General features: G+C 43.2%; 1 protein-coding gene across 8 annotated transcripts in view; it reads left to right on the top strand.

Annotated features, from left to right (window-relative positions):
- Positions 1-26,182, top strand: part of PDE10A (phosphodiesterase 10A) — a 351,678-nt gene that overhangs the window by 156,407 nt on the left and 169,089 nt on the right. The window contains exons 1-2 of one of the 8 annotated variants that reach the window (XM_077782080.1): positions 21,163-21,246; positions 22,104-22,407. The exons of 4 other annotated variants lie outside the window; for them this stretch is intronic. In XM_077782080.1, coding sequence (XP_077638206.1) covers positions 22,344-22,407 — 64 coding nt within the window. In that variant the 5' untranslated portion in view covers positions 21,163-21,246; positions 22,104-22,343. 3 more of the 8 variants (XM_021544165.3, XM_021544157.3, XM_021544160.3) reach the window with 3 other exon arrangements.

Here is a 26,182-nt window from a genome sequence, read left to right as displayed (position 1 = left end):
CCAATGGTGACAGCTGATGGGCTTTTTAGCATGGCAGCTACAGAATCAGGCTCATTTCTTAAAAATGCTGTTAATGAATGAAGTGAATTGTTTGGCAATCCAGACCACATGGAACCTGATGAAAAAGCAAATATCCTTGAAGGTCTGTTAGGTCAGATCTGTTGGTTCTTTGCCTGAATCAAGACCAACAGCTACTGTATAGAAATGAACTTGACCTGATTTATGCTTCATAATTCTGTAGTGACTCACTAATTAAATTTCACAATTTCAAGTGCACCCCCTGGCTACTCATAAATATCTGAGAGGGTTTCAAAAAATGTAGGTGTTAGTCTTTTAGAAAGATAATGTCAGCCTATCTTTTAGAATCTTTATTTGCTAAATGCTGAAACTATGGGGTCTGTTTCCAAATCTTGGAAGATACTTCCACAAATGATGAATGAGTCATGTTTTTCATCTTTCATCTCTAGGTAACTCATGTTGACAAAGCACTTGATCTCCCTCTGTCCCTAAAATATGCTTGCTTATCCCTCATTCATTACTTATTTTTCTTCTCCTTGCACTGGTTAGTTTACCTGAAAATGTTGTCTCATTGTTAATATTTATTTCCTCACACACAGAATAAAGTGGCTCAATATCACACTTTCAAATTAATGCTTGCTGTGTTATTTGTCAATGAGCTGAGTTTGTTCTCTCATTTTTGTTAGGTTTATTTCTCATGCTATCATCTCAGTGGGCTTAGTCTGCCTTCTTTTAACTTCTTTGATAGAAATTCCTTCTACTGCTGCTTTTTGAAGGGCAAGCAAGGTTAGAATAAGAGATTAGGAGTTTATAATGCGATTTTACCTCTGAGTGTGATCTTCAAAAATGCCTACCCTATAGGTTTCCCGCATAGTGTACTAGAGACAGAAAATGGCAGGTTTATTTGCAGTTGAGACAGTGCCATATTTTTGTACTTTGTCTTTCCATCCTGTTGTTTCCCCCATTTCCTTTCTGGAAGATATCCTGATGTTAAAATAAAGTCTCATGCTGTACGGCTTCATCCGGCTGCCCACAGGGGTTGGGAATGATATTTATGCTTACTGGGAGTGGTTTTCACCTTTTTTTCCTCCTCAAGGACAGGAAAGAATTGTAGGTGAGAGATCGCATAATACATAGAAGGAATTCTCATTTTAAGATACCTGTATAGTGTCTCATAGTTTTATATCCCATGTGAAACTGCTGATCACATTTGGATCTGCCAGGGGAAAAAAATTATTCTCCTGGTCACTAGGCTGAGACCTGGAAGTCAACTGGATTTTCTCTTAAGATAGGTATGTGGATCACCTACAAGGAATGTGTGGTTGTACCACACCTGTGGTTGCAAAGATTTGAGTTCTGTCTTTCTTCCTCCTCATAGTTTTGGAGCATGCAGACAGCCTGATTGACTGAAGAATCAATTGCTTTATTATAATGAAAATAGTTATTCTCAATAGAAAGGACAGTAGTGAAATTTAATGGCAGGAGGCCACAGTAGATCAACTTGTGGTCTCTTCAAGCTTTAAACACTAGGAAATCTCCCTCCAAAACTGATGCCATTGTTACTCCATAGGTTTGCTGGCAAGGAGAGAATTTCAAGGCAAGCATCCAGCACCCACCCACAGATTGTGTTGGCTTTGAGCCTGGCAGCTTGAGTCCTTTCCAAAATGTATCCAGGATCTTCTCGTTAGGAATGCAGCATATTGCTGGTTGTGACACAGATACAGCTGAGTTTACTCCATGTCTTATCTATAACCTTTTAAGATTTTCACATGGCTTACTCATTTGCAGAAGCTTTTGTAAACCTGGAAACAGAAAACAGCATGGGTTTTATGCAGCTACTGTTGTTTTCTCTGATATAAGATGTTCCCAGTCTTGCCTCTGGGTAGCCTTCATGTTACTTCCAAACCTCCAAGGGTCTGCTGTTGTTGCTTTCTGGCCCGTGCCCTTCATTTTTTCTGGGCAAACATCCCTCCAGCCTGTTGATGTCGTTCCTAATTGCCCAAAGGAATCATTGCTGAGCAATGTGAGGCATTTCCTTCCCTCTTATTAAAAAGCACCAAAATAAAACTTAGTCTTTCACAGCTGTGGCTAAATCAACCACATCTTAACACTGTGTTATGGCTACAGCATTTTGGACTGTTATTGTAAAGTAGTAAGGTGTTTCAGATGAGGTTTTCATTAATCACTCCTGTTCCCTGACATTAGTACACACTGCATGTACGTGCAGGGAGGCTCAGTGAGCAGCCTAGTATTCCCCTGACAAAAAAAATTGCTTATGCCAAGGTCTTGTCACTATGGCACTGTAAACACTAAGAGGAGACCACTGTGCTACTGTTTGCATAAGGCAGAAGTTTCTCCTGAACTCCAGTGAAGAAAAGTCAATTGAGTTATTTTTTTAATTTCTGTCCCCTGTACCGACCAGCTGCTATTTTTTTTTTAAGAATACCTTGGACTAACCCAGAACAGAGGTCTGTTGTGCTGTTTTTTTATAGTGCTTGAATGTGGAACAGTAGATTGTCCCTCCTTCAAAGCACTGACAAGTAAATTGGTAAATACATAGTCTAAATGAAGTCTAAAAAAAAAATAAAGCTAGGTTCAGGCAACCGCGACTTCATAGTAATACAACTCAATGTTCTTCTTAATGAAAGAGAGTAAAAAATTCAGTAGAATTCTGGTGATTTTTTTAGGAAATGTTTAGTGGTTGCTGGACACAGTCTGCTTTCATCACTGACTCAGGCTCCAGGACTGTCCCTGGGGTTCTGGTTTAGCAGAGATAAAAACTCAGGGAAGAACTGTTGATGAAATATATTTTCTAGTACTATTAGAAAGCTGTATGAGGCTTTTCAAGTACTTAAAAAGTAACTTTCATGGGTGTTAGCACTTTCTTGCAGTCAGATGCTTTGACTAATTACCTCTCTTAAAACTTCTCCATGAAAAAAATCCTGTTCTTGACAACCATTTAGTAACCAAAGGTCAATAAACTGGAAGGAGTGTTGAGATTCCTCTCATGGTAATGGCTAGGGATAATCAATCAAAAGTTAATTTTATTTTCAGATGGAAGGTTGTGGTTGCTCTTTCTAATAGAAATTCTGGACCATGAAAATGCCAATAAGATTACAGAATAATTTCATTTAGGTTGGAAAAGATCTCTGAGATTATCGAGTCCAACCTTTGACAGATCACCATTTTGTCAACTAGACCATGGCACTGCGTGCCACGTTCATTTATTTCTTGAACACTTCTGAGTATGGGGTATCCACAACCTTGCTGAGAAGTCCATTTCAATGTTTAATAATCACTTCCATGAAGACATTCCTCCTGATGTACAGCTTGAACCTCCCCTGGCACAGCTTGAGACCTATGTACTCTCTTCCTGTCACAATTTGCCTGAGAGAAGAGGCCAAACCTCCCTGGCTACAACCTCCTTTCAGGAAATTGTAGAAAGTGATAGGGTTGCTCTGAGCCTCCTTTTCTAAACAACCCCAGCTCCCTCAGCCATTCCTCATATGACACTCTCTAGAGCTCTTCACCAGCTCCTTTGCCCTTCTCTAGGCTTGCTGTGGCATCTTGTTGTCCTCCTGGAGTGAGGACCCCAGAACTGTACACAGAATCTGAGGTGTGACCTCACCAATGCCAAGTGCAGTGGCACAGATCCTTCTGCAGATCCTACTTACCCTAAAGCAGATTAACAGCTCACCCAACTTGGTTTTGGCTAAGAATTCACTGGGGGTATACTTGATGTCCTTGTCCAGATCTTTAATAAATATATTGAACAGGACTGAGGCCCAGTACTGAGCCCTGGAGAGTACCACTGGTGACCATCTGACAACTGGATGTGGCACCATTCACCTCCACTCTCTGGGCCTGTCCATCCAGCCACTTCTTAACCCAGCAAAGAGTGGACCTGTCCAAGACATGGGCTACCAGGTTTTCCAGAAGAGTGTCATGGGTGACAGTGTCAAAATCTGCTTAAGTCCAAGTAGACAACATCCCCAGACTCTAGATGAGTCCTCTGGTCATAAAAGGGGATCAAGTTGGTCAGGCAGAACCTTCCTTTCCCACCTCTGTGATGGCTGGGCCTGATCTCTTATTTGTCCTGTATGTGCCATGTGAATGCATTCAAGATGATCTGTTCCATAAGCTTGGCAGGCACCGGGGTCAGTGAGGATGCAGTTCCCTGGATCCTCCTTACATCCCTTCCTGTGGATGGGTATCACATTGGCCAACTCCAGTTGTCCGAGACCCCCCTGGTTAGCCAGGAACTGATGATAAATGATGGACAGCGACTCAGCGAGCTCTATTCTTGGCTGAATACCATCCAGACTTAGACTTGTGAGTGTCTACATGGCTCAGCAGGTCACTAGCTACTTCCTCCTGGATTACAGGGAGTCTATTCTGGGATGCTGAAGTCACCCCTTTGGTGGAAACTCCATCTGCTTCTCACCATTATCCTGGAGAGCGGCAGGCCTGGACTGAGATTTAGGCTCAGAAGTAGTATAATATTTTCTTCTACTCTAGCTGAGAGGGCTCTTCCAAATGAAAAAAGAGTTAAATCTGCAAGCAATTTAGCCTAGTGTTTCTCCCACTGAAACTACCAAGAAAACTTTTTAATTTTTCATCCCAAAGATGTATTTTCAAAGTGTGGTTGACTTCCCTTTTATAGAAATTATTTGCAACCATTAATGCCCTACAGGCAACCAAAAAGCCATCAGAGCATGGAGAAAGATTTGAGCTCTGCTTGGCAGAATATTTCTGCACATGAAATAAGAAACCTTTTCTAAAGGGGTGAGGAGTACTGTATTGAGTCTTAAGACATTAATAACTCAACTGTTAGTCTTGTCATTCTCAAAGTGCATTCCCTTGCTATGAGCAGCCTCCTGAGTTATCCATTCCACTCGAATTTTTTACCATTGTACTGGTTTTGATGGTCTACCCTGCAGAGGAAGTTGCTTGGACATGTTTTTGCTTTTCCTTTATTGTTACTAAAAATGCTAATTCGCTATTGCATTGCCAGCATGCAAACACATACTGCTTTTTGTGTTTGATGCTAGGCTATTATGTCGATGCAACCAACCTGTTATGCATTAATTTTATGGTTTCAGTTTGCCATTGGGTACTGCTGAAGAAATAGGTAGGAGAGTTAGTTGTGCCTCTGTCACAAGACTTTTTGTTCCTTCCCCATTCACAGCTGGTCAGGAGCTGTCCCTGCCTCTCCTTCTTGTCCCTGGCTTCTCTGCTTGCCTAAAATTACTGGTGGATTCTGCTGCCTTTAGCTGGGAGAGCAAAGCAACAGTTTTAAGTAATTTCTCACCCTTTCTGGCTGGTGTTTATTAACACAGCTTAACTGTAGGATATTCAGTAGTGTTTGGAATTAGCAGGATGTTTTGGTTCCATTCATCTCAATCCTCCCTTTTATCAAGATGCACAGCACTTTTTTGACGGAGATAAAGATGCCCTGAGAAGCTTCCAGTCAAAGCTGAAAGTAGAACAAACAAGAGAGAAGGGCAACATGGAGAGGGATGAGAGGGAAGAGGAGAGAAAGGGAATAGAGGTGAGACTGGCATGTTTGTTGGAAAAACTTACTCAGATGACTGATATTGGTGAGTTTTCCAGATTAATATAAATAAGTTTTAAGGCATTTTTTTTTTCTGAATGTGTCAGAGACCACTGTTTAAGTTTTATTGAAGTTAATTTTGAGAAGGGGAATAAAGTGGGAGGAAGAAAGTGAATGCATGCCAGATGGGGTTTAAGGAGAGAAATCCAGGCATAGGCAGCATGAAAAGCAAGCAGGCATGTGAGGGGAACACAAAGGGGATGGAGAGAGAGTGCATGGAGATGGGGGAGGGCCAGGCTGAGTAGATGGAGACAGCAAGAGGAGGAGGATGGGCTAGTGGGAAGGGGGTATGCTTGTAAAGAGACACTGGAAAGTAAAATAAGGAGTTTGACATTGGCTCAGAGGTAGGGGAATGGAGAGCACATGGAACCCCCTCGGGGCCTGAATGCAGGTGAAGGTACAGAGCTTGGCACCTGTTTGGGTGGGTCTGGAGAGAACTGGATCTCCCGGGGCCAGAGCCCACCTCAAACCCATGGAGACCAAGGCCTTGCTCCAGTGATAGCACAGTGAGAAATGATTATGTTTTTATAGGCACAGGGAACAGGATTTATGTAAGACCTTTCTGGAGAGGCCTTCATTGTACTCAGCTTTGCAGCCATGATTCATGCACAGTCATAAAGATGTTAAAATGAAGCAAGGTACTAACTCCTAGTAACTCACATGCAAAATCTGTCAAGGGGACAGCTAAGAAAGACAAGAAGGAAAAGCTCTATCTACAAAGACCTGAAAGATAAGGAGATAAAAATTATTTCAGTAACACTTACACCTGCAGAAATGGAGGGAAGGCAAGCCTAAGAGATTTCCATCATAAAAAAACAGTGTAAGAACTTCCATCACTTGTTGCTGAGCAATAACTCCTGTTTTCTGGTAGTGGCAATGCTAGTCTGCCTGCATGAAGAATCAGGAGTAGGCAGCGCAAATTTGGGCTGTCAGTTTCACCTCCTCATTGCAGGCCTTTATTAAGGGAGAGGGACCAAACTGCTAGCAGCTGGGATAACTAGCTAAAATGTTATGGTCCTCCTGTTAACAGCGAGCAGGATGAGAGAGCAGGATATGCCATCTAAGAGACTGAGTGAGGAGGATGGGCAGGAGAGAGAGGAATTCCTGTCCTGTGGGGTGGAAGATGGGCTGCCAGAGGGAGACCTAATTCTGGAACAGAGTGCTATCCCCAACCCAGGAGTACCCTCTCTGCCCTCAGGGTATTTTCTTAGTCCATGCACCCCTGAGAGATGCTGCTCTACTGGAAGAGTAAGTAATTTTTTTTCTTTAATTCTCATTTTAAAATGGATTCAATGAGGGGAACAGAGCAGAAAAAGATGCTATCTAAGTTTAGATGTATCAAGTTGTCCCAAAAATATCTCCCAGCATGAATATAGTGCAGTTTCTTGAACATGAATATAGGGTCAAGAAAATCTAATATTTCAAGAGATTTTGGGGATCTTTGTATGTCTGCATGCATAAGTCATGTTTAGTTTCATGTTTATACTTTTTTTATTCCAGACAGCTTTAAAATAACTTTGTTTGGTTTTGTCTTTTTTCTTTTCTTATGTGTTTGTTTTTGCAAACACATTCATTAAGAGAAAAAAAAAAAAAAAAACAAGGGGGGAAATAACTAAACTTTTTAAAAGGTGCAGTATTTTTCCCAGCTGAGCTCAGCTGGCCTTGGCGACCAAAACTGTGTGGTGGTAACACGCAGCTCCTTGTCCCTCAGCCACATATATATTGTTTGCAATCACCACATCAAGCAAATTGTTGCTTGGGGAGTTACCTTTTCGATGAGTGTTGGGGTGATTCAGAGTGTGTTGAGTTTTCTGATTCACAGAGCTGCAAGGGAAAACTGATGACTGGGGCGAGGGAAGGAGCATGACAGTAAGGCAGAAAATCAGTGTCCAGGAGGCATTTGTGATTGGCATGTTTTAGAGTTTCTAACAATACTGGATAGAGATATTTGGCAACCATTAAATTTATGCTGCATGCTTTAATCTTTAATTTCTGACAGTATTTTAGTGTTTTACAAAAACACTATTGCTAACATATGAAAACAAGTACTTTTAGATTGCTTCCTACTCTTTGGTACTATTTTATCACACAGAACAAGTTAAACCAACTCTTTCAGCCAGTTACCAGTTTGAGAAGGCACTCTGTTGATTGGGCTTTGTTCTGAAGCCATTATTCATAATCTGTTTTTCCAGACTTCTTCATGTGAAAAGCTCTGGTTAAAACATGCATACCCCTTTCCCTCAAAAATTTTTTTCAAAGGTAAGGTGGCTAGGAACATAGTAGAGGCCATTGCAGATAAGCCTGCCTGATGGTCTTGCCCTGCTGGGAGAGAGTCTATTTGTAGGAAGAATCTGCAAGAAATCTCAGTGAAGTCAACTGTAAAACAAACTCTCATGGGAGAGGATTTTTTCCTAGTCTCATTCATTGAATTACCAGTCTAAGTTCTGAAACTTAGGTGAACTTCTAATTTCAAGCTTAACCTTGTTAGGCTGATTTTTAAAATAGCAGTGATTCACACAGCATGGTTACACATTGCATATTCGAAATATTTTTAATCAGTTATACAGTTTTAGCATCTCTGGAGAAGAAGCAAACCTTCTTAATTATTAACTACACTACACAACCCTGGGTCTTCAAGTTTCTGAAAACAACCAGGTACCATCAAGATACACAAGTGCTTAGGTATACCTCAGCATTGTGTTAATTAGTTAGTTTAGTGTGTGTAATAGTCATTTGTGCAAGCACAGTGTTCACACAGTCCATAAACACATAAGAACAAAATGTTCCAAGGATTAAACATGGGCTGAAGTGACCTGTCAGCTGAGGAGGCTCAGTCAATGCCTGTACCTGGAATATGCAAATCTCTAAAAAAACCACAACCAATAATATGTACTAATGGAGTCAAAAATACCATTTTGTTGCACTTTTATGGGAGATAGAATGCAAATAATTATGACAAATTAAAGAAATTCAGAAAAATTATTTTTCAAGTAAACACATTTCCCAAACAGCAGGACATAATGGTTTTAAAGTTACCTGCAAAGTCGTAATGATTCCCACAGTAACTTTTGGTGAGTAGCCTAATCATCCAAGGAAGAATGAATTTTAAACAATTTTTCTAGTGTAAAGATGCTTTCATATAGCATCTGCTCCTTTTGTCCCACATGGTTTTCTTTTAAAATTATACTTATTATAAAGAACTATAAAGAAATACCTTTCATTTTACAGTTAATACAGAGCTTGAAAAATGTACCTTATATCTAAATAGCCAGTGGAGACTGTGTCTACATATGTGGGCAGTTTGGTTTGGTCTCATGCAAGGAAAGCCCAATTGTAATTCTGCTTTCCCTGTCTTTCTGAGACTTTTTTGCTTTGTTTTCTTTTGTTTTATTTTCAAACAGGCTTGGAAGGCACATGCTGACTAATCAGCAAAATGACAGTCTTGTTAGCTTTTTCAGTGATTTTCCATCTGGTAGATTCATCTAGTTGGAGTGGTGGGCTTGAAGTTATTTGCTGCTGCTCACTTCATGCAATTCAAATACCTGCATGGGGATTCCTAGACTACCCTCACGTCCTGTGCTTATAGAGAAATGCATCTACTCTTTGTCCCATGTAACTGCAGCAAGTACTCACCTGCAGCCTCAGGCTTAAATAACTTCTTGCATTTTTTGCTCTTGGAAGGAAGAGACCCTCATCTCAGCCATATCCCTGTAAGCTGCAATTGGAAAGGCATATAAATGGGAAAAATAGAAGAATTATGGAGAGTGAATAAGGCAGTGAAGACAAGAGAAGGGCTGGAAGAAAAGGCCAAAAACATGTGGTCTCACTCTTCTCTTTGACTGCTGTAGAAATAACCCAATCCATTGAAGTCTGTGTCTTTATGTTGGCACAAAGCAGAAAAAAACAGGTGCAAGGTTTCAGTCAAAGCAAGGACACAATCTTTTATGTAGGTAAATGAGTGAATTATCATTGTTTGCCTTGGACGTCTCACCAGGAAAGCTGTTTTATGGTTTGGGAAGCAAGAACTTGAAGGGTGCATTAGATAAACATATTTCTGATTGCCTGAAACTGCTGCAGGGGTGTGGTAAGATTTAAAATAACTACTAGCTAAATGGCAAAAATTTTCCCCAGAGTTCCAAGATGACTTCATTTACTTTTCCATTACCTTTCACTATATTTCCCTTCCTTCTGAGTTTTAACATACCATCTGATTAACACAGCTGTTTTTCCTTTTTCTTTTGTACTTTCATATATGAGATTTCTAGGTTTATTTCATTCCTTCCTACATTTATTCTTGCATTTCCTTAAAATGCTATAGAGAGTTGGGAATGTGGTATACACTGATATCTCTCTTCTAAAAAAGAAGTGTCTTTGCTGATATATAGCTATGCTGATTTTCATGGAAGAGTAGTAGTGTGAATTAACTTTTTGTTGTTGTTATTCAAAACAAGATTGGTTTCAAAAAGTCTTTTGAAAACCTGAATCTGAACAATATACACAGAAGTAGAAGCTGTAATAAATCCTGCTGGGGTCAGGCTGTTTGTGTCCAAAACGGAGTACAGGCCAGTGCGACTGCAGCAGCTGCCGCTGTGTCAGTTATGTCTGTATTGCTGCCTGAAACCCAGCTATTGGGAAAATCTAAGAAAAATCTCAGAAGCACCTCAAATTGTGTGTCAGTCTTCGGCATAGTTCATGTGGATCAAGTATTTTCATTTGGCAGAGTAATGCAGTGATCTCATGAAAGCTGTTAATATTAACAGTGCACTAATCTCTAGGTGGGAATCCTCCTTCTACGCTCAGGCCAGGCCAGATATCTGATTACAAAGAACAGTTCTCAATTACAAGAAGGTAGGTTTAACTGGAGAGGTGGGGGCTTTTTTACATCTCACTATGAGCTAAAAGCAAACATAGATGGGTGGGGATTGGGTAGATTTTTTTGTTTTGTTTTGGGTTTTTATTCAAATAACAGGTCAATTGTTGTTATTTGAGGTTTCTAAATGTCTTCTCAAATTAAATCATTTATGTACATTGTAACTTAATTCTTGGTAAATGGGCCTTGCATAGAAGATTGGCAGTTCATAGGAGGGATGGTTTGATCTAAGCCATGAGGGTGGTTTTGAAAAATTACACTTCCGTTGAATAGGAGGGTTTGTTTTAAAACACGTTTAGTGTCACGTATAGCAAAGAAAAATGGCCATGGGAAGAGGGAAAACAAAGGAGAGCAGAAGTTTGTTTTCCTTAAAAAAGCAGGACAGCAGGCACTAAATACAAGACATGCATTGTGGTCATGATCTTGGTGGCTGAGACAGCAGGAGGCTTTTTAGGCAGGGCTGGAGTTGTGCTCTTTGGGTGGCTACCCTGCTGGAAGAGCTCGTCTGCTTGCCTTCCTGGAAAGGCAGAGCAGGCAGCCAGGTGCCCTCCGGCAGTCTGCGGCTTTCGGGATCTGCTTACTTTGCCTCTGCCTGGAGCCAGCCCCAGCCTGGACTCTGTGCTCCTACGTGTGATGGAGGAGAGAACAGACAGTGATGTTGCAGGCGGAGGAACAGAGCGGGGACCAGAATGCATCTGCGTAATTTTTTCAGTGGTCTGTTTATGACACTTTTTGAAAACTTCCTGCATAACTTCAGGAAAAAAAAAAAACAACTTTTGTGTTTCTTCCTCTGTAAGGCAGTATTAATGAATACTGCTTCCCTGTTTTGCAAAGCTGTCAGGCAATGTCTTGAGTATCTGTGAAGTCTGCAGAAATATGTTGAGTGCTGTGGACCACCTGAAAATGAAGTGTTTATAGCTAAGGGGAAGACAAATGCTCTATTGGCATAAGGAAGGTTGCAAATTGAATTTAGCAAGAACTTGTCTGGGGACTGAACTGGCTTTCTATTTTCTTTCCTACATGCAAGTAAGGGTGTGTTAGCAAAGTTTATAGGTTATAAAATTTGAGAGTCCATTTTCTTCACAGAGGGGAACTGGTGCAGACTGCAGTATGATTCAGAGAGCTCTGAAGTCTGTATGACTGGAAGCAGAATGAAACATAGCAGTTCAAAGTGCAATATCATTCACCTAGGGACGAATATGATTGCTGTCTTTGAGCTCATCAGCTGGAAACAACCAAAAGGAAAGAAAGTCCTCATGGCTATGTTCATCACAAAATGACTTGGGCAGCAGTGACTCCTCCTCCCACCCTCCCTGTACTGTGATCATGATGTATCAGGCAAAATGTATCCAAAAGAACAGGCAAATGTTCAAGCTGTCTGTAAAACATTAGCCAGAGCTGTCTGCAGCTGTAGTCACCTGCACTGAGGAAAAGTGAATTCCAAGTGGAAGAGGCATAGTGAAGGGCTTATAAGGTGAGACACCAGGAAACAGAACAACTGTTATATAAAAGAACTAAAAGATTGTGCCTTGATTAGTCAAGGAAAATGGTCTGAGAGAGATAGTACTACTCTCTTTAAATACCAAATGTCAAAAAAGTGGAAGATATAATTTAAAAATTTTGCCTGTCTGTTTTTTCCCCTCCTCCATCTAAAGGTTCTTGTGGCTTCCTTTCCCTTTCATTTAAAGCCCTCCTCTATAGATCATTTACAGCTGCATTAATGTTGTCCTGTTATTTTAGAGCTCCATGGGAATTAAATATTCAAAATATTTACTCCCACAGTTTTCTAGGTGAGAAAAATGGTGTTCAAATTTAAGTTTATATTGTGGTAAACCATCTACAGAGCATATGCTGGTAAACAGGAAAAGCTATTGGCAGCAAAAAAGTTTTGCTTTTCCAATAAAATTATTCAGATTTTATTTGGTGAAAGCCCATTCAGTCAAACGATAACTTAGAGTAACCTCAGGTGAAAACCTCACAGAGAGCTTTAGCCAAATGGGAGGTTTGCAGTCTCACAAAGGAATCCTTCCTCCAGAAATAAACCCAGAGTTGCTCCTGCATTAATGGCTTGTTTTGTCTGGATGTCAGTCTGTACTGAATAAAAAAAAAAAAGATAATGATAGATAATTATATCTGAGTGTGCATGAGCCATATCAGATGTAGAGATGGTCTGATTGACTTGGGTGTTGGGATCACTGTGTTATTTACTTTTTCTGCTCTGGGAAAATGGAGGCTTGCCAGAACCTTTCTCAGTGTACGGATTCTGAGTTATGGGGTTTGGTGGGAACCACATTGTTGCTTTGCTTTGAAAATAGTTATACCCAAGGTTCAGCATTTACATCTCTCCAGACTGTATCCAGCTAGAGAGAGCTGAGGATGCTGTAGAGATCAACTGGGTTACACTGTGCTTTCCCTTCTGATTTTGTCCTAAAGGTGCAGGACATTAACAGACAAAAATGGAAAAAAGTTCAAATAAACTTTTTTTTCAAAATTTTGTAAATGCTCAGGTCTGTTCTTTCCAAATATGACAGCAGTATACAGTTCCATATTTATTTTCTAAATAATAAAGCAATCAATATATTTTAAAATCCCTGCCCTGTCTGGCTAGCAAGAATACAAAGATTCCTAACCTGAACAGGACTCCTGTCAGTTATACCTATGGAATCCAATTTTACTTTCTTTCTAAGGAGAGAACATAAAGAAATTGTTTGTGCCTATTTTATTTCCAGGCTGCTGGTCTTGTGTTATCATGGAGTAGGATGTCCTATTTGTTCTGCTTGAACTCTGTGATCTGTACTCAAGCCTCCCAGTTATTCATTTGGTGGACCTATATCAAGCAGAAGAGATGAAAAACTCCCTGTCTCTGTGGCCAAGCTGATAAGATAATGCTGCTTAATTTCTACCATCTTAAAGCCTCCTCCATAGGCAGCCCCAGGCTTCTGGTAGAGAACAAGCAGTCTCTGTCCTTCCCCTTCTACTTTAACAGCTAACTTTTATTTAGACCCAAGGCTTGGGAAGAATCTCCCTCCCCTTTTGAGGACTAGAGCTTTTTGTGGGACCTGCACAGCAGAAGGGCAGGAAGATTTTATCCAAAGTCTGGAGAAAGATTTTAGAAGTAGTAAAGGGAAAACAGGTGAAGAGTTTGTTGCAGCTGAGAGAACAGAGATGCTGCCAGCTTGAAGTACATTTTCTGAGATGTAGGAGATGTGGCAGCATGGGGAGAAACAGTAAACTGGAGAGAAAAATGGATCATGCATGAGAGAGAGAAAGCTATGGGAATAACAGGAGCTGCTGGATGATGGCAAAGGAGATAATGGGGAATAAGTAAACAAAGTGATACAAGCCAATGAATAGAATTATATGATAATTATTTTATTTCTAGAGGAGAACTGTACTGAATCAAAGCTGTTCTGCAATGGTCTAGGGCTGTGTATGTGAGACTATTTATTCTAGGATGACAGCAGTAATACTTCAGCCTTCTGTGTGGTGGGTTTCACATGCTGATGTTAAAATATTGCACAAAGAAAATCTATATTGTTAATTCTGCAGCTAGAGAAATATGTCTATGTGAAAAAGACAAAGGGGGAGAAAGAAAAAGAGAAAAAAATAGGGGGGAGAAGTGGGAAGAACAGGCAAGAAAAGGGTATAATGTGTTTCCTATGGTGGAATATATGTCCTACAGTGGAATATAAAGACAGCGGGTGCATGTTCATAGTGTGCATTTCTTTACAGCATGTATGTTGCTGTAAAGAAATACGTTTGTTTGAATTTCTTGGTTCCTAAGGTTAGGATACGATGGAGAAAAGTTGCTTAGATAATAAACATTTCTCAATTTTATTAGCTCAGTTGTGTTGAATGAATGCATGTTACAGCAGTCTGAGACCCCATCTGGGACAGCTACGTTTGTATAACAAACTTGAAGAGTTCAAGCTTTCATTTTCAAAGTCAAGCTTTTTAGTTTTCAGGACTGCAAAGGTATGCTTCTATATAGAAACAGGTCATGGTTTTGAAACCAACTTTCTAGAAAACACATGAAATCTGTGGTTGCTAGAGGTATGTACTTCTTTTCACTTTTTGTCTCATCAAGGTGTTAACCCTAAAGACTAATGACTGCATTTCACTGTCAACAGCTACAGTTTCAGGTCTGATTTTTTTAACAGAAAGGCAGGAGTAAAAGTCCTGTTCCTCATAGCGGGTAGCTTAGTAGCCAGTGCAACTGAAGGAAGGAGGAATTCAACTGAAAAGAGTGAAGTGTTCTTAAAAAGCACTTACTTCCCTAGAGTAATGATTAGACATCGCAACAAGGTGCCTGCATTCAACACAAAGTTGTTTTGTTTATAGGTAATTCTAAAAGTTGGAAAGTTAGACTCAGTCTCTGGGGTTTGTTTGGTTTGGTTTTTTGGTGTTTGTTTTGTTTTGTTTTGTTTGTTTTTGTTTTTTTTTGTGGGTTTTTTTTTGTTTGGTTTTTTTTTTTTTTTTTTTGTACTGCTGTTAATATCGTAGAGAAACCAGCTGTAGCTTTAGGCTGGATCAAAATTATACACTTAAACTCAGAGCTGAGATTGATAATTGCATCAAAGAATTTGCCAGTAGGACTTTTTGTGAACCATTCAAACTATATTAGGGAAAATTTTGCTTTTGGTTGTAAAGATTGGGAAAATCAAGAAAGGGCTTGCAAGAGAGAGTTAGGGGGAAAGCTGGCATCCCTGTTGTGAAAATAGCAGTGTATACTCTGTGCTGTGTGCTAGCAAGATGCACACACAACTCACGGTGAATGAGCACAATGTAAGTCAGTATTTACCTTTCCTTTTGGACTTTTGTTAAATCTATTCTTTAGTTCATGTAAATAATAGAATTTTTATGTTCCAGTTCAGTACAGAATAGAAATAACTTGTTTGTTTGTAGCAGACAGCAAATTGTAACAAATTTCTATTATAAATTAACTCTAGATTGCATTATGAAAACAGAAAGGTAGAAATACAAAAATCCTGATAATGCTGTTTATTTTTCTTGCAATAAAAATAGCTCTTCCAACAGTACTAGGTAACAGCAATGCTGCTGCCTACCATGCTAACTATTACATCCTTTGCTGTTTATTTTTCATTACCTCTTCAGAGGCTCAGGTCTCAGGCCATGATCCTGTTCTGCTGGACAGGATGCCAAAAATGTTTTTTTGTATCAGAAAGCTTGCAGTATTTATGCTGCTTTTCGTTTTTAATAAAGCATCTCCATAAAGAAAGCTGCTACAGGAATTTTAACTTCTTTAAAGGGCAGTTTTTTCTGGAGAAGTGTCCCCTACTTTAATAACAGTAACTTAAATGCAAGCAGCCATTTTGCTCTCTGAAAACTCTCTAAATAAAACCAATAGATATCTGTTCTTTGTTCTGCATTGGAAAGCACAAAATGCTAGATGGCTTCATAAGGCTTTGTTTGGCTTATTTCAGAGTCTTTTATAGGAAACAAATCTGAGTACAAGTATTGTAAATGTTTTCCTCTGTATATTGACACCAGCTTTTTTTTTCCCCATTTTAAAATGAATTCTATTTTTTTAATTTCAATGTAATATTTAGTAATATTTTAGTAACATTTAGTCCACCAGAAAATCTTGTGATTAAAAGTGTCCTACCTTTGCACATGAAGTATTTCCTTTCCATAAAGGATTGTAGTTTTTCCCTGGAAAATAATTCTGAAAACTTCTCATAGTTTTGTATGTTTCTAAGAGAAAGTAAAAAAAATGGCAGGAAAAGACATGGTCTTCACAGCTTTATTAATGTACCCACTATCATACATCACACAGCATAGCACTTCTAGACAAGCTTTTATCATATATAGTTCTAGCCACAGAACCTTTCAGCTGTGTTGAAAGCTGAGCAGAAAGTGCAATGACATAGCAGAGCTGAACAAAATACTGAAAGTAAACTAGATATTTATCTACATTTTTTGATTATTGTTTTTCTGGGTGTCAGTTATCTCTGAACAGACTTGGACTTCTTAAAAAATAAGAGATTTTTTCATTTTTTGTAAGAATTGTCATTCATTTTCTATCTCACAGTATTTCTTCTGCACCTGGACTAGGTAATTCCCCAGAATATTTTCAAGATGGCTACTAGACATGTTTGCCAGTTACCAACATGTGCAATTAATGTTTGTGTGGAAAAGAGGTGGCTTGGATGAGTGTTTGTGTGAATCAAAGAAAAAGGCTGATATATAGCCTTTAAACAAACTTACTCCCTGTGCGAGTGTGGTGTTTCAGAATTGTCCTTTGTAAGAACAAACTCTTATGAAGTAAGAAATTCTATAAATTACCCTAAAAGTTAATAGAATAAGATTTTAGGAAACAATGTATTTTCTGGATATTTCTAATTTATGATAGCAATTGAGTATCTGGGTGGCAATTACTACATTCTGTAAGATCATTTAGCAGAAAATCCCTGGGGGAAAAAAAAAGACAAAATCAAAACAATTATTTTTATCAACTTGCTCAGGACTTTTCCATAAATATTTTTACTTGTATTTAAGAAGCCTCAGAGCTTGGATTTTAGCTGCATTTATACTTTTGTTGCCCCTGCCCCACTTTTCCAGCAGGTTGTCTTCTCTCTGTTTAATTGAGGCTGCTTCTGTCTCACCCACATTCAGGTGTTTGGTTCTGTCAGCTCCTCTACTGCTGTCATCCTATGTTTTTATCAACTCCCTTTCCCCATATTCTGTCCTATTTCTTCTTAATCTTTTTTTCCCAAGAAATTGGTCATACATGGTAGAATGGACTCAGGATATTAAGATGAGATAAGAGGATTTACCAGACAAAAGAGTGGGACCAGATAAAAGATGAGTCACTGTCATTCTTAAAATGGAGCCAACAGAACTGGGAAAGAACAGGTTTTTGGTTTAAGCTGGTTTTAATACCAAAAAAACCTTTGTTATAACTTTGTTTTTTCCCCACAATGTTTTTCATGAAGTATGTTGACTAATATTGCCCAATTATTGCCAAACAGTCTTATTTGCTGCTTTCAAACCAGGCCTATGCTTGTAAGTACAATGCACCTGATGGCTTCAGTGACCTCCTGATGGCTTTAATGTGCTGTGACTTCTGAATTCCCATGAAATCACGTTTATCTATGTAAATACAACTAAAATCCTTTGCTCATGGCTGCACTGACACACAGCATTTGTACCTGAACCCTTGCACCTGGCACGTGGGAATGCACCAACCTCTTTCTTCAGGGGGAGAGGATGTGTGGGGGGGATGATGTAGCAGATCTCACTGTTTCATATTGGAGTGGGTGAGACTTCTCTGGTAAATGACGTGAGTATATAGTTAGTACCACTGTGGGGTCAGTGACATCACTGCTCTGTGCCAATGGAAATGTTGATGGTGACTGAACAATGAAAACCCAGACTGACATTGAGGAGCAAATGTGATTCACCACGAATTTATCCCCAGGTATTGAGATGGCCATGAGATAACATCTGCAAATCTGTGTAATTAACAAATATAAATGTAAAGAGCTTGAAAAATAATTTTCACTATCTTCTAACTTTTTTATGTGATTTTTTTTGCTTGCCCAGCCAAGAAGCAGGTGATCAATCAGGTAGGAATTGCCAATGGCTAATGAATAGTAATCAGATGAATAGTTTGTAAATAACCCTTAACTTGAAAGCTGCTTTTCTAGAATATCTGATGATTTTTTACAAATTAAAATGTATTTTGCCTGTTTGATGAACATACAGATACATATTTATACATGCACAATTGATATGCCTCGTATAAATACATGGATAATCCAGTCTGAGAAAGTGATATTTGGACAATTGCAGTTTGGATGAGCAGTAATTGAGGAATTTAGCATAGATTAGCATAGTTATACAAGATTTCTACAATTATAAATTGATGGTGTACAATTTCCGTACTTTACTCTTTTAATTGACAGAACAATTTGGGACTGATCAGCCTAAAGGACCTGCTTTAATTTTTTCGGGTGATTGGCTCTTTCTTTTTGTCAGTCGTTTCAATCTGATTAGCTGTTTCAATTTAAACATTTTAGTATAAGAGTTTTTCTAATAAGAAAATATTAATTGCTAAACAAACAGTCTGCAATAATGAAACACAATTTACTGAAATTTTGTGTCCATTAATAAAATTTTCAGAGAATTTAAATATTCACTGAATCTCTAGTCCTTGTGCTGCAGTTTTCAGGGAAAATCTCTCCATGTAACGGTTGGACTTAAGGAAAGAGAAGAATCTCATACAAAATAGGCATGTGAAATAGAAGTTTTTAAACTATTTTGGTAAAGGCAAATATCTTAAGAGAAAGTGGATCACAAAACAGATTCAGTTTTCTGCATTTTAGTTCAGGATTTTTAAGCAACAGGTTTTAAGAACCATGCAGATGGAAACAGTTTAGTAAAACCTGAGTCTTCTTGGGTTTTTTTGTGGGTTTTTTGTTTGTTTAGTTAGAATTTCTAATCTGTTTTTGCATCCTAAACCTTTTTCAAACTCTATGGATTGTTTTGCACTGTTACTGAACATTAAGCTGGCTGGAAAGGCACTTTAATTTGAGAATGTTGCTATTTTCAGAAGAAAGAATATCTTTTTCAGTGTTAGAGATTGATACATAAGGGCTCTAGCTGTAACAGGAGTTGGTGTGTTTTCTAGTATTAAAAGAAGTCCTGAAATGATAAATATAAAACACTTGAACGATTTAAAATAAAACCTAAAAGCGTAGGCTTGCACTGTTTTTGAAGCAGGACTCGAAATTCGAAAGAGCGAGCCTAATTTTGAACGGAATTAGGAAGACTGCGGTAGTTCGATGAGGATTCCCACCGACACCTGGACCTGGTAAATGCAGCATCTGGAGTGGCGGCGGACAGCGCGGAGGTCTGATCTCCGGGAAGGTAGAGGAGCAAAACAGAATCTCCCGCTTTTCGGGTACCCCGCTGGCAGCGGCATCACAAACATCTTTTCCGCCAGTATCTGCAACGGCGGCGGCCGTACCCGCTCCATCCGCCCCGCGGGGCAGCGCCCGCCCGGGCTGCGCGGGGGTCCCGCCGCGCCTCTACAAAATCTGCAGCCAGCGGCACGGCGGCGGCCCCGCCGAGGTGGGAACCAGCGCGGCGACCACTGCTCCGCCCGCTGGCAGGGGGGAGCGCCGAGGCGATGCGTCGTCCACCTGGGGAGAGCGGTTCCCTCCGCCCCGTCCAGGTGGCTGCGGGGCAGAGCCCCGGGCGCGCTGTCCTGCCCCGCCGGGGTGGCACGGCGCCGGGCAGCAGTCCCTCGCAGCCGGGCCCCGAGGCGCCCCGGCGCTGGCGGTCGGCACCGTGGTTGTCCCAAGGGAGCTCCTGCCTGGCGCTCGGGCAGCCCGCACTGTGCCCCCGCGTCCCCGCCGCGGGCCGGGGACGCCCCGCCACCCGACGGCCGCCGCCGGGCGGGGGGAGGCGACGCCCGGGCACCGCAGCCCCCGCCCAGGTGAGAGCCGCCGCTTCGGGGTGAGGGCAGGGGGGCCAAGCAAGGGCTGCAGCGGCTGCCCGGGTGATGAACGATGATGGCCGGTTCCCGGCGCTGACAGTACCGGTGGCACGGCTGTCCCGGGAGGGGAGCTCGGCGGCGGGGTGTGCGTAGCCCTGGGGCTCCGGTCGTGCTGATGGGTGGCGCGGGGCGGCGGCTCTACGACGGCCGCGGTCCCGCTCGGCCCGGCCCGACGGGAGCGCCCGGCAGGGCTCAGGGGAGCCTCATAGCAAACTGGTGATGCTGGCCACCCATTCGTGCTGCTGGAGATGAATCCCGGTGGGCTCCAGCCTCTCCTCCCGCTTCTCGGCAACTGACGACCAGGATAGAGAGAATTTAGGACGAAAACGAAATACAAGCGGCGGGGGCTTGGAGCGCTGTCATCGGCCCCGCTCCAATCCGAGCTCGCCTTTGGGCTTCCCTTGGCCGGGCGTTCGGCCGGCGGATGCCCCGCTGAGGGCCGCCGTGGCGCGGACCGCCGAGGCACCGGGACGGGCGGGCTGAGGCCAGGATGCCGGGGTGAGGCGGCGGGGAGGGACCCCGAATGCCCAGGGACCCGAACGCGGGGTCGAGGTGGCGGCTGGCCAGCGCGACAGGCTGCACTGGCGAGCGACGGTGCCTGTGCTTGAGGAGCAAGGCCAGTGGCAGCCCCGGGGCCACGCTGCACCTGAGAGCAGGATGTGAGGCAGCCTCCGGGGAGCCGGAGGGCTGGGGTTGAGGGGTGGGTGGCCGTCAGTGCGCCAAGTGGTGGGAAAGACAGAGGAGACCCAAAGCAAACACGTGTGATGCTGAGCGGCGGGGAGGGTCTGCGCATCTTCGTGTGGAAATGGTGTTGGATGCCCCACAGAAACGGAGGGACAGCTTTCTGGTGTCTCCGTCTCAGGAATAGCAGGGCGTCTGCCTTTTGATCTCAGCAGCTGAAAATGCATGTTTAAAATAATGACACCGCATAGGGAGGATCTTTTCCTTGTGTTTCTCCCCCCTTTCCCTTTAGGTAACCGCTGTGCTGTAGCTCCCGTGTGCGCACCTAGCAGTGAGAGGAAGGGAGGGAGAAGGGGGGGAGGGAGCCTGGGAAGAGCTGGCTCCGCCAGTGGGCGTTTTCTGGCGGCCGGGGCTGGTGTGGAAGCGGCACTGCAGTGACTTGTATCTGCCTCTTTGCAGGCGAGCGCGCACATACGGGGCAATATTTGCCTCGCTCGAAGAAAATTCAGATTGTTGCCGTTTTCTTGCTTTGAATGCGAGGTGGGAGCATGGGGAAACGCGGACTTTAAAGGGGATTTAAACCGCTTGGCGGTCAGTAGCGCCCTGTCCTCTCTGGCCTAAAGGGGGAACGGAAATGTGAGGATTTTATGAGGGCGGGGAGCCGGGGTGCGGAGGAAATACTGCCCGGGAGTTGCCGGAGGAAACGGAGGACCGATCCGCGGTTGCCCCTTGTTTGGCTCCGTCCTTTTTCGGCGTCCCCTTTCGCTTTACTCCCGTATCTCTGCTAGACGTCCTGCCTTAAACTACCGCGAAAGGGAGGGAAGAGCGGAAGCATGTCCAACCCGGAGAAGCGGATCTTATCCCGCCCCTCGGCCCCCCTAGCTGCAGCACCCGGGGAAAAGCCCGGCTCCGGCAGCCGCCCGCTCCACTCCCATGGCCAGAGCGGTGGAGGTGGAGGCAGCGGCGGGTCTCCTCCTCCCCCCCCCGCTCCTGGAGGCGACTCGGCTGCCTGCAGCTCCCTCTCTCTCCTCCTAACAACCACCAGCAGCAGCAAGAGCCGCGCTACAGGCACAGCCTCCTCCGCCAGCATCGTCTCTAGAGCGGCAGCGGTTCCTTTCCTCGTTCCAATCCCCTCCTTCTCCTACGCTTCTCCATCTTCTTTTTATTTCTTGCCGCCGCCTCCTCGTTTCCCCTCCTCATTTCCCTTTAACCTCACAAGTCTCCAAGGGAGGGAAGGAGGAGGAGAGGCAGCGAGAGCGGCAGGAGGAGGAGGTGGAGGAGGAGGAGGAGGAGGAAGAAGAGATGTTGGCGGAGCAGCAGCAGCAGCAGCAGCTCACTTGATCGCCCATCCAGTCGGCAGCGGCAGGAGGAGACTCTTCTGTTCTTCCTCCATCCAGGGCTTGCTGCTCCGTTCCGCAGCCGGCGGCCCCCGGCAGCACCACTCCCGGCTCCTCCTCTCCCCAGCCGCCTCTCGCCCGTGGTCCTGCAATTCCCTCGGTGCTGCAGCAGCAGCAGCAGCCCGCGGCGACGGGATCCGAGGAGGCGACGGCCCCGGCGGGAGCAGGACTCCTAGGCGGCAGCAGCGGCAGAGAGGCGCCTTCTTCTCCTTCTCGTCTCCCCTGCTCCTAGGGCCAGACATGGAAGATGGATCTAATTCTGCAAGCTGCTTTAGGAGGTTTACGGACTGTTTCTTGAATACAAGTAGGTACCGGAGCGCTGTGCCCAGCGGCGGGTCGCGCGTGTCTCGGGGGAAGGTGAAGGGCTGTGTCCGAGGCTGGGTGCATGCCTTGTGTAAAGGGCATTTCTTTGTGAGTGGCGGGGAGGCGAGGACACAAAGGGGCCGTATACATGGGGCGTGCGTGGACGCATGGAGGAGCGGCCGGGTGTGTATTGAGGATGCACGGACAAAGGGGATGCTGGATGTAACTGAGTGCTCTTTGTGGGAGCTGACTGTTAACGCCTCGAGGATTTCGACATCATTCCGGTATCAGACAACTCTACGTGTATGTATGTCAGCCTTTTGCCTGGTACATGCTTAATTCGCTCAGGAATGACACGTAGAGGAATGGAGCCTGTCCCCCCTACTTACTTGAACAGGCAATAAGGAAGCATTGTTGTATCGGCAATTGACAGAAAAGCGGCAGCGGAGGACCGAAAAGGGTGAAAAGGATTGCTTCTTTCTGCATCCCCCGTCAGATCTGCCACGCGCGTTCACATTCCATATTTCTGATTCGGCTTTGGTACCGGGTGCCGCCTTCCCCTGGCCGTGGCTCGTTGTAAGGCGGGCCAGGAGCCCGAGAGGAAACATGTGCTCCTTGCTACGAGGGGCTGGCGCTGGAACGGGGATAGTGACCGGCTGGCGGGGACGGCGGAATAAAGAGAGGGATTGAGGCGCTCCACAAAGGGCTCCCCGCAGCCAGCCGCTCCCAAAGCCTCGCCGGCTCCCAGCGAGCCGGAGCGCGGGGGAAGGGCGCGGGGCCGTGATGGCCCCGTGCCGGCAGGCAGGAGCGGGGCCGGAGCTCGGGCAGCTCTGCCCGCGGGGCTCGGCGAGTGCCCTCCCCGTGCTGGCCGGGGGAGCCCTGCGGCGGCTGTGCGAGCGGGGAGGAGGCTTCGCACGGCACGAACTCCCGGTTGGCAGGGACGTGCGGCCCGGCTGTCCCTCGGTGTCTCCCTCCCACCTGCGAGGCGCTTCCCCGGCACGCCGCGCCCCGCCGGGTGCGCCCCCGGGCTTGGGGTGGCCCCGGAACGGCCGGGGCTTCGGGCCGAAACCGCCCGGGCTCTGCCTGCTCCGGTCCCCCCAGCAGCCCTCCGATCCACCGCCCTGCCGGGAAACGTGCCGGGCTTCGGTGTGGTCACGGGACTAAAGAATTTACACGCGGAGCATATGTCAGGGCTGAAATATATATATATATCTATATATACATATGTATATGGATATATGCTTTTGGGGTTTTTTTAATAAGGAACTTTTTTTTTTTTTTTTGCTTGTCTGGTATTTTGATGCTTAGGATGACTTCTATCAGCTGTGGCTGTATTTTATTTTTGTGACCGCTCCTTAGTTGGTGGATCTATGCCTTAAGGTGTTCCTAGACTTGAATTTTAGTCTGTTAGTATACTTTGTTGTAGGTGGCTTTTTGGATACAGGTGAACTGTGTATGGTTCACTGGGGAGATGTGAGAAAAACTACAGAGATGTCCACTGAAACCTCGTTATCTGTGTTATTACGTACAGCTGTCTTAAGCACAAGAGCCTGAAAGGGTGTTCCAGAGTAGTGGTGAATAAAGATAGTTATGATATTTGTTGCACTGTCGTTTTTCAACTTTATTCAATAGTTGATTATGGCACAGAGCCACATACTTGTTTAGTCTTGAGACCTGAAGGAAACCCTAAACTCTTCCAGTTTCAATTTTCTTTGTGTTCTAGAGGAGTAGAATACTGCCAGGCGTGTGGTACAATGCTGATGTTTTAAAATAGTGGTCTTGAGAGAAGGAACTGAACGAGGGAATGTGTATCATGTAAGGCAATTCATTCCTATGCTAGACCAGGAAAAAGATGATGTGGAAAACATCAGGTTTGTTCAAAACAGCTTTAGAAGCAATAGTGAATTCTACTTAAGCAACTTTATAAACTCTTGAACAGAAGAAATCTGGTCGTCTTTCACTGATTGTGACCTCTGACTGAAGATTTTCCGGCAGGAAAGGAGCAGAACTATTCTTTCCCCTGTGAGTTTACTGACGTCTAAGACGACATACAGCCTCTCTCTGTGGAAACACTTTTCCATACTTCGCAGCCTGTGCTCATGAAACTTTCAAGAACTTAAAAGTCTGATATTGTCTGCTCCCCTTTTGAATGTGATTGAAACTGACCAATGGGCTCAGAAGGTATTAGTGAGGTTAGATAGACTGATGGACAGACATTCGCATGCCGTGTGTATGTACATATGTGTACCCTTCCCTCCCTCCCCGAGTGATTGCATAAATCTGATTTCCTTAGGAAATCAGGCTGAAAAAAGGAGTGGAGGGAAGTCAAACAAGATACTATTCAGTTCCAGCGCAGCTCCTGCAAAGAGCACTTGTCCAACTATTTGGAGTGCTGTGCCCAGTCCTGGTTATAGTGCAGCCGGAAGGCTATCATTGTTTTGAAGAGGATGAGATCATGTAAAATAATGAAGATAATGTGCTGTGTCTCATACCTTTTGTTTCCTGAATTGCATTTTAAATTCTAAATCATATCTATGTGCATATATATATATATATATGCTCTTTGATTTTAAAGACAAAAAAAAGAGCCTAAGTATTTTTGCAGGGAACCTGAGGAGTTCTGTAGGGAAGAGAACTGAGATGAGTCTTCCTGGACAGAAGATTTAAAAGTGGCATAACAGAATCCTCAGGAGTGAAAAACAGTGAAATTGCTATGGATGTATTCCCTCTTTCATCTCAGCTCTTCTGACTTACCTGCTCTCCAGTCAGGATTTTGTTAAAAGGTTATTGTTATTAAAATGTTACATGCTGCAATACTCATTTTGTGCCATATTTGGCTCTTTCTCTTATTAAAATTCCCAATGAAGCACTGGACTGAAGAAGCTTATATGAACTTTGTGTGGTGTATGTTGTTTTTCTTAGCTGTTTCAAGTCTTGGTGCATAACATAGTATTTTAAGAGACTTTTAGTATTGATCATCCTGGATCAATACTCCAGTGGAGTTCTGTAATATTTAGAATACTGCAAGTTGCCAGGTATTTCAGGTTTCTGGGAAATGTGTTTAGGGGAGCATCCCATCTTCCTTCCACATTCCAGGTCTTCTCTCATGGTGCAAGTGTAGCATGTCATCTGTGTGCCTTGAGTCTACTGGCAGGTATGAGTTCTTTCTGCTGGTCAGAGAATTATCAGCGTATTTCTATTATATACAGTTACCATTTTTCTGGCTGTTTTAGTCTATACCTTCACATGCTACGACTTTCTGATTAAGTAACACTCTAAGCAAGAATACATGTAAGATGTACATGTTGTTCAGGAATAAAATAGCAATTAAAATTTAAATAATGTCAAAAGTATTACTGGATCTAATGAAAAAGTTAATCTTGTCTTTCTTGACTCTTGTTTTTCCTGGTCTGTGTATTCTTTTTTTTTTTTTTTTTTTTTTTTTGCAGTCAGGATGCTCTAAGTTAAATGCTGATCTTCAGCAATGAATCCCTTGTGTGAAGGTGGACAGAATTTGATTTTCCAATTCAATCATGCTTAAAATTTAGAATATGTAAGAAATTGTCTCTGGTTTTCACCTCATAGACTCTGACTCCAGCTTAATTGAAAGCAAAATTATCACTAAAGTAGGATATAGTTATGGTAAGTGATGTTATTCAACAGCTTCCATCACAACTGGTGTTCCACATTTTGCATTCGTGTATAGGAACACCATGTGTCCTGGTCTGCAGCACTGCCATTTTACTTAGTGGGATAACAGAAAAATACTTAGGGCA

Source organism: Lonchura striata, chromosome 3 (genome assembly GCF_046129695.1).
Source record: "Lonchura striata isolate bLonStr1 chromosome 3, bLonStr1.mat, whole genome shotgun sequence".
Lineage (NCBI taxonomy): Eukaryota > Metazoa > Chordata > Aves > Passeriformes > Estrildidae > Lonchura > Lonchura striata.
The sequence above is the reverse complement of the archived record's forward strand: the minus strand, read 5'-3'. Positions and strand labels throughout refer to the sequence as shown.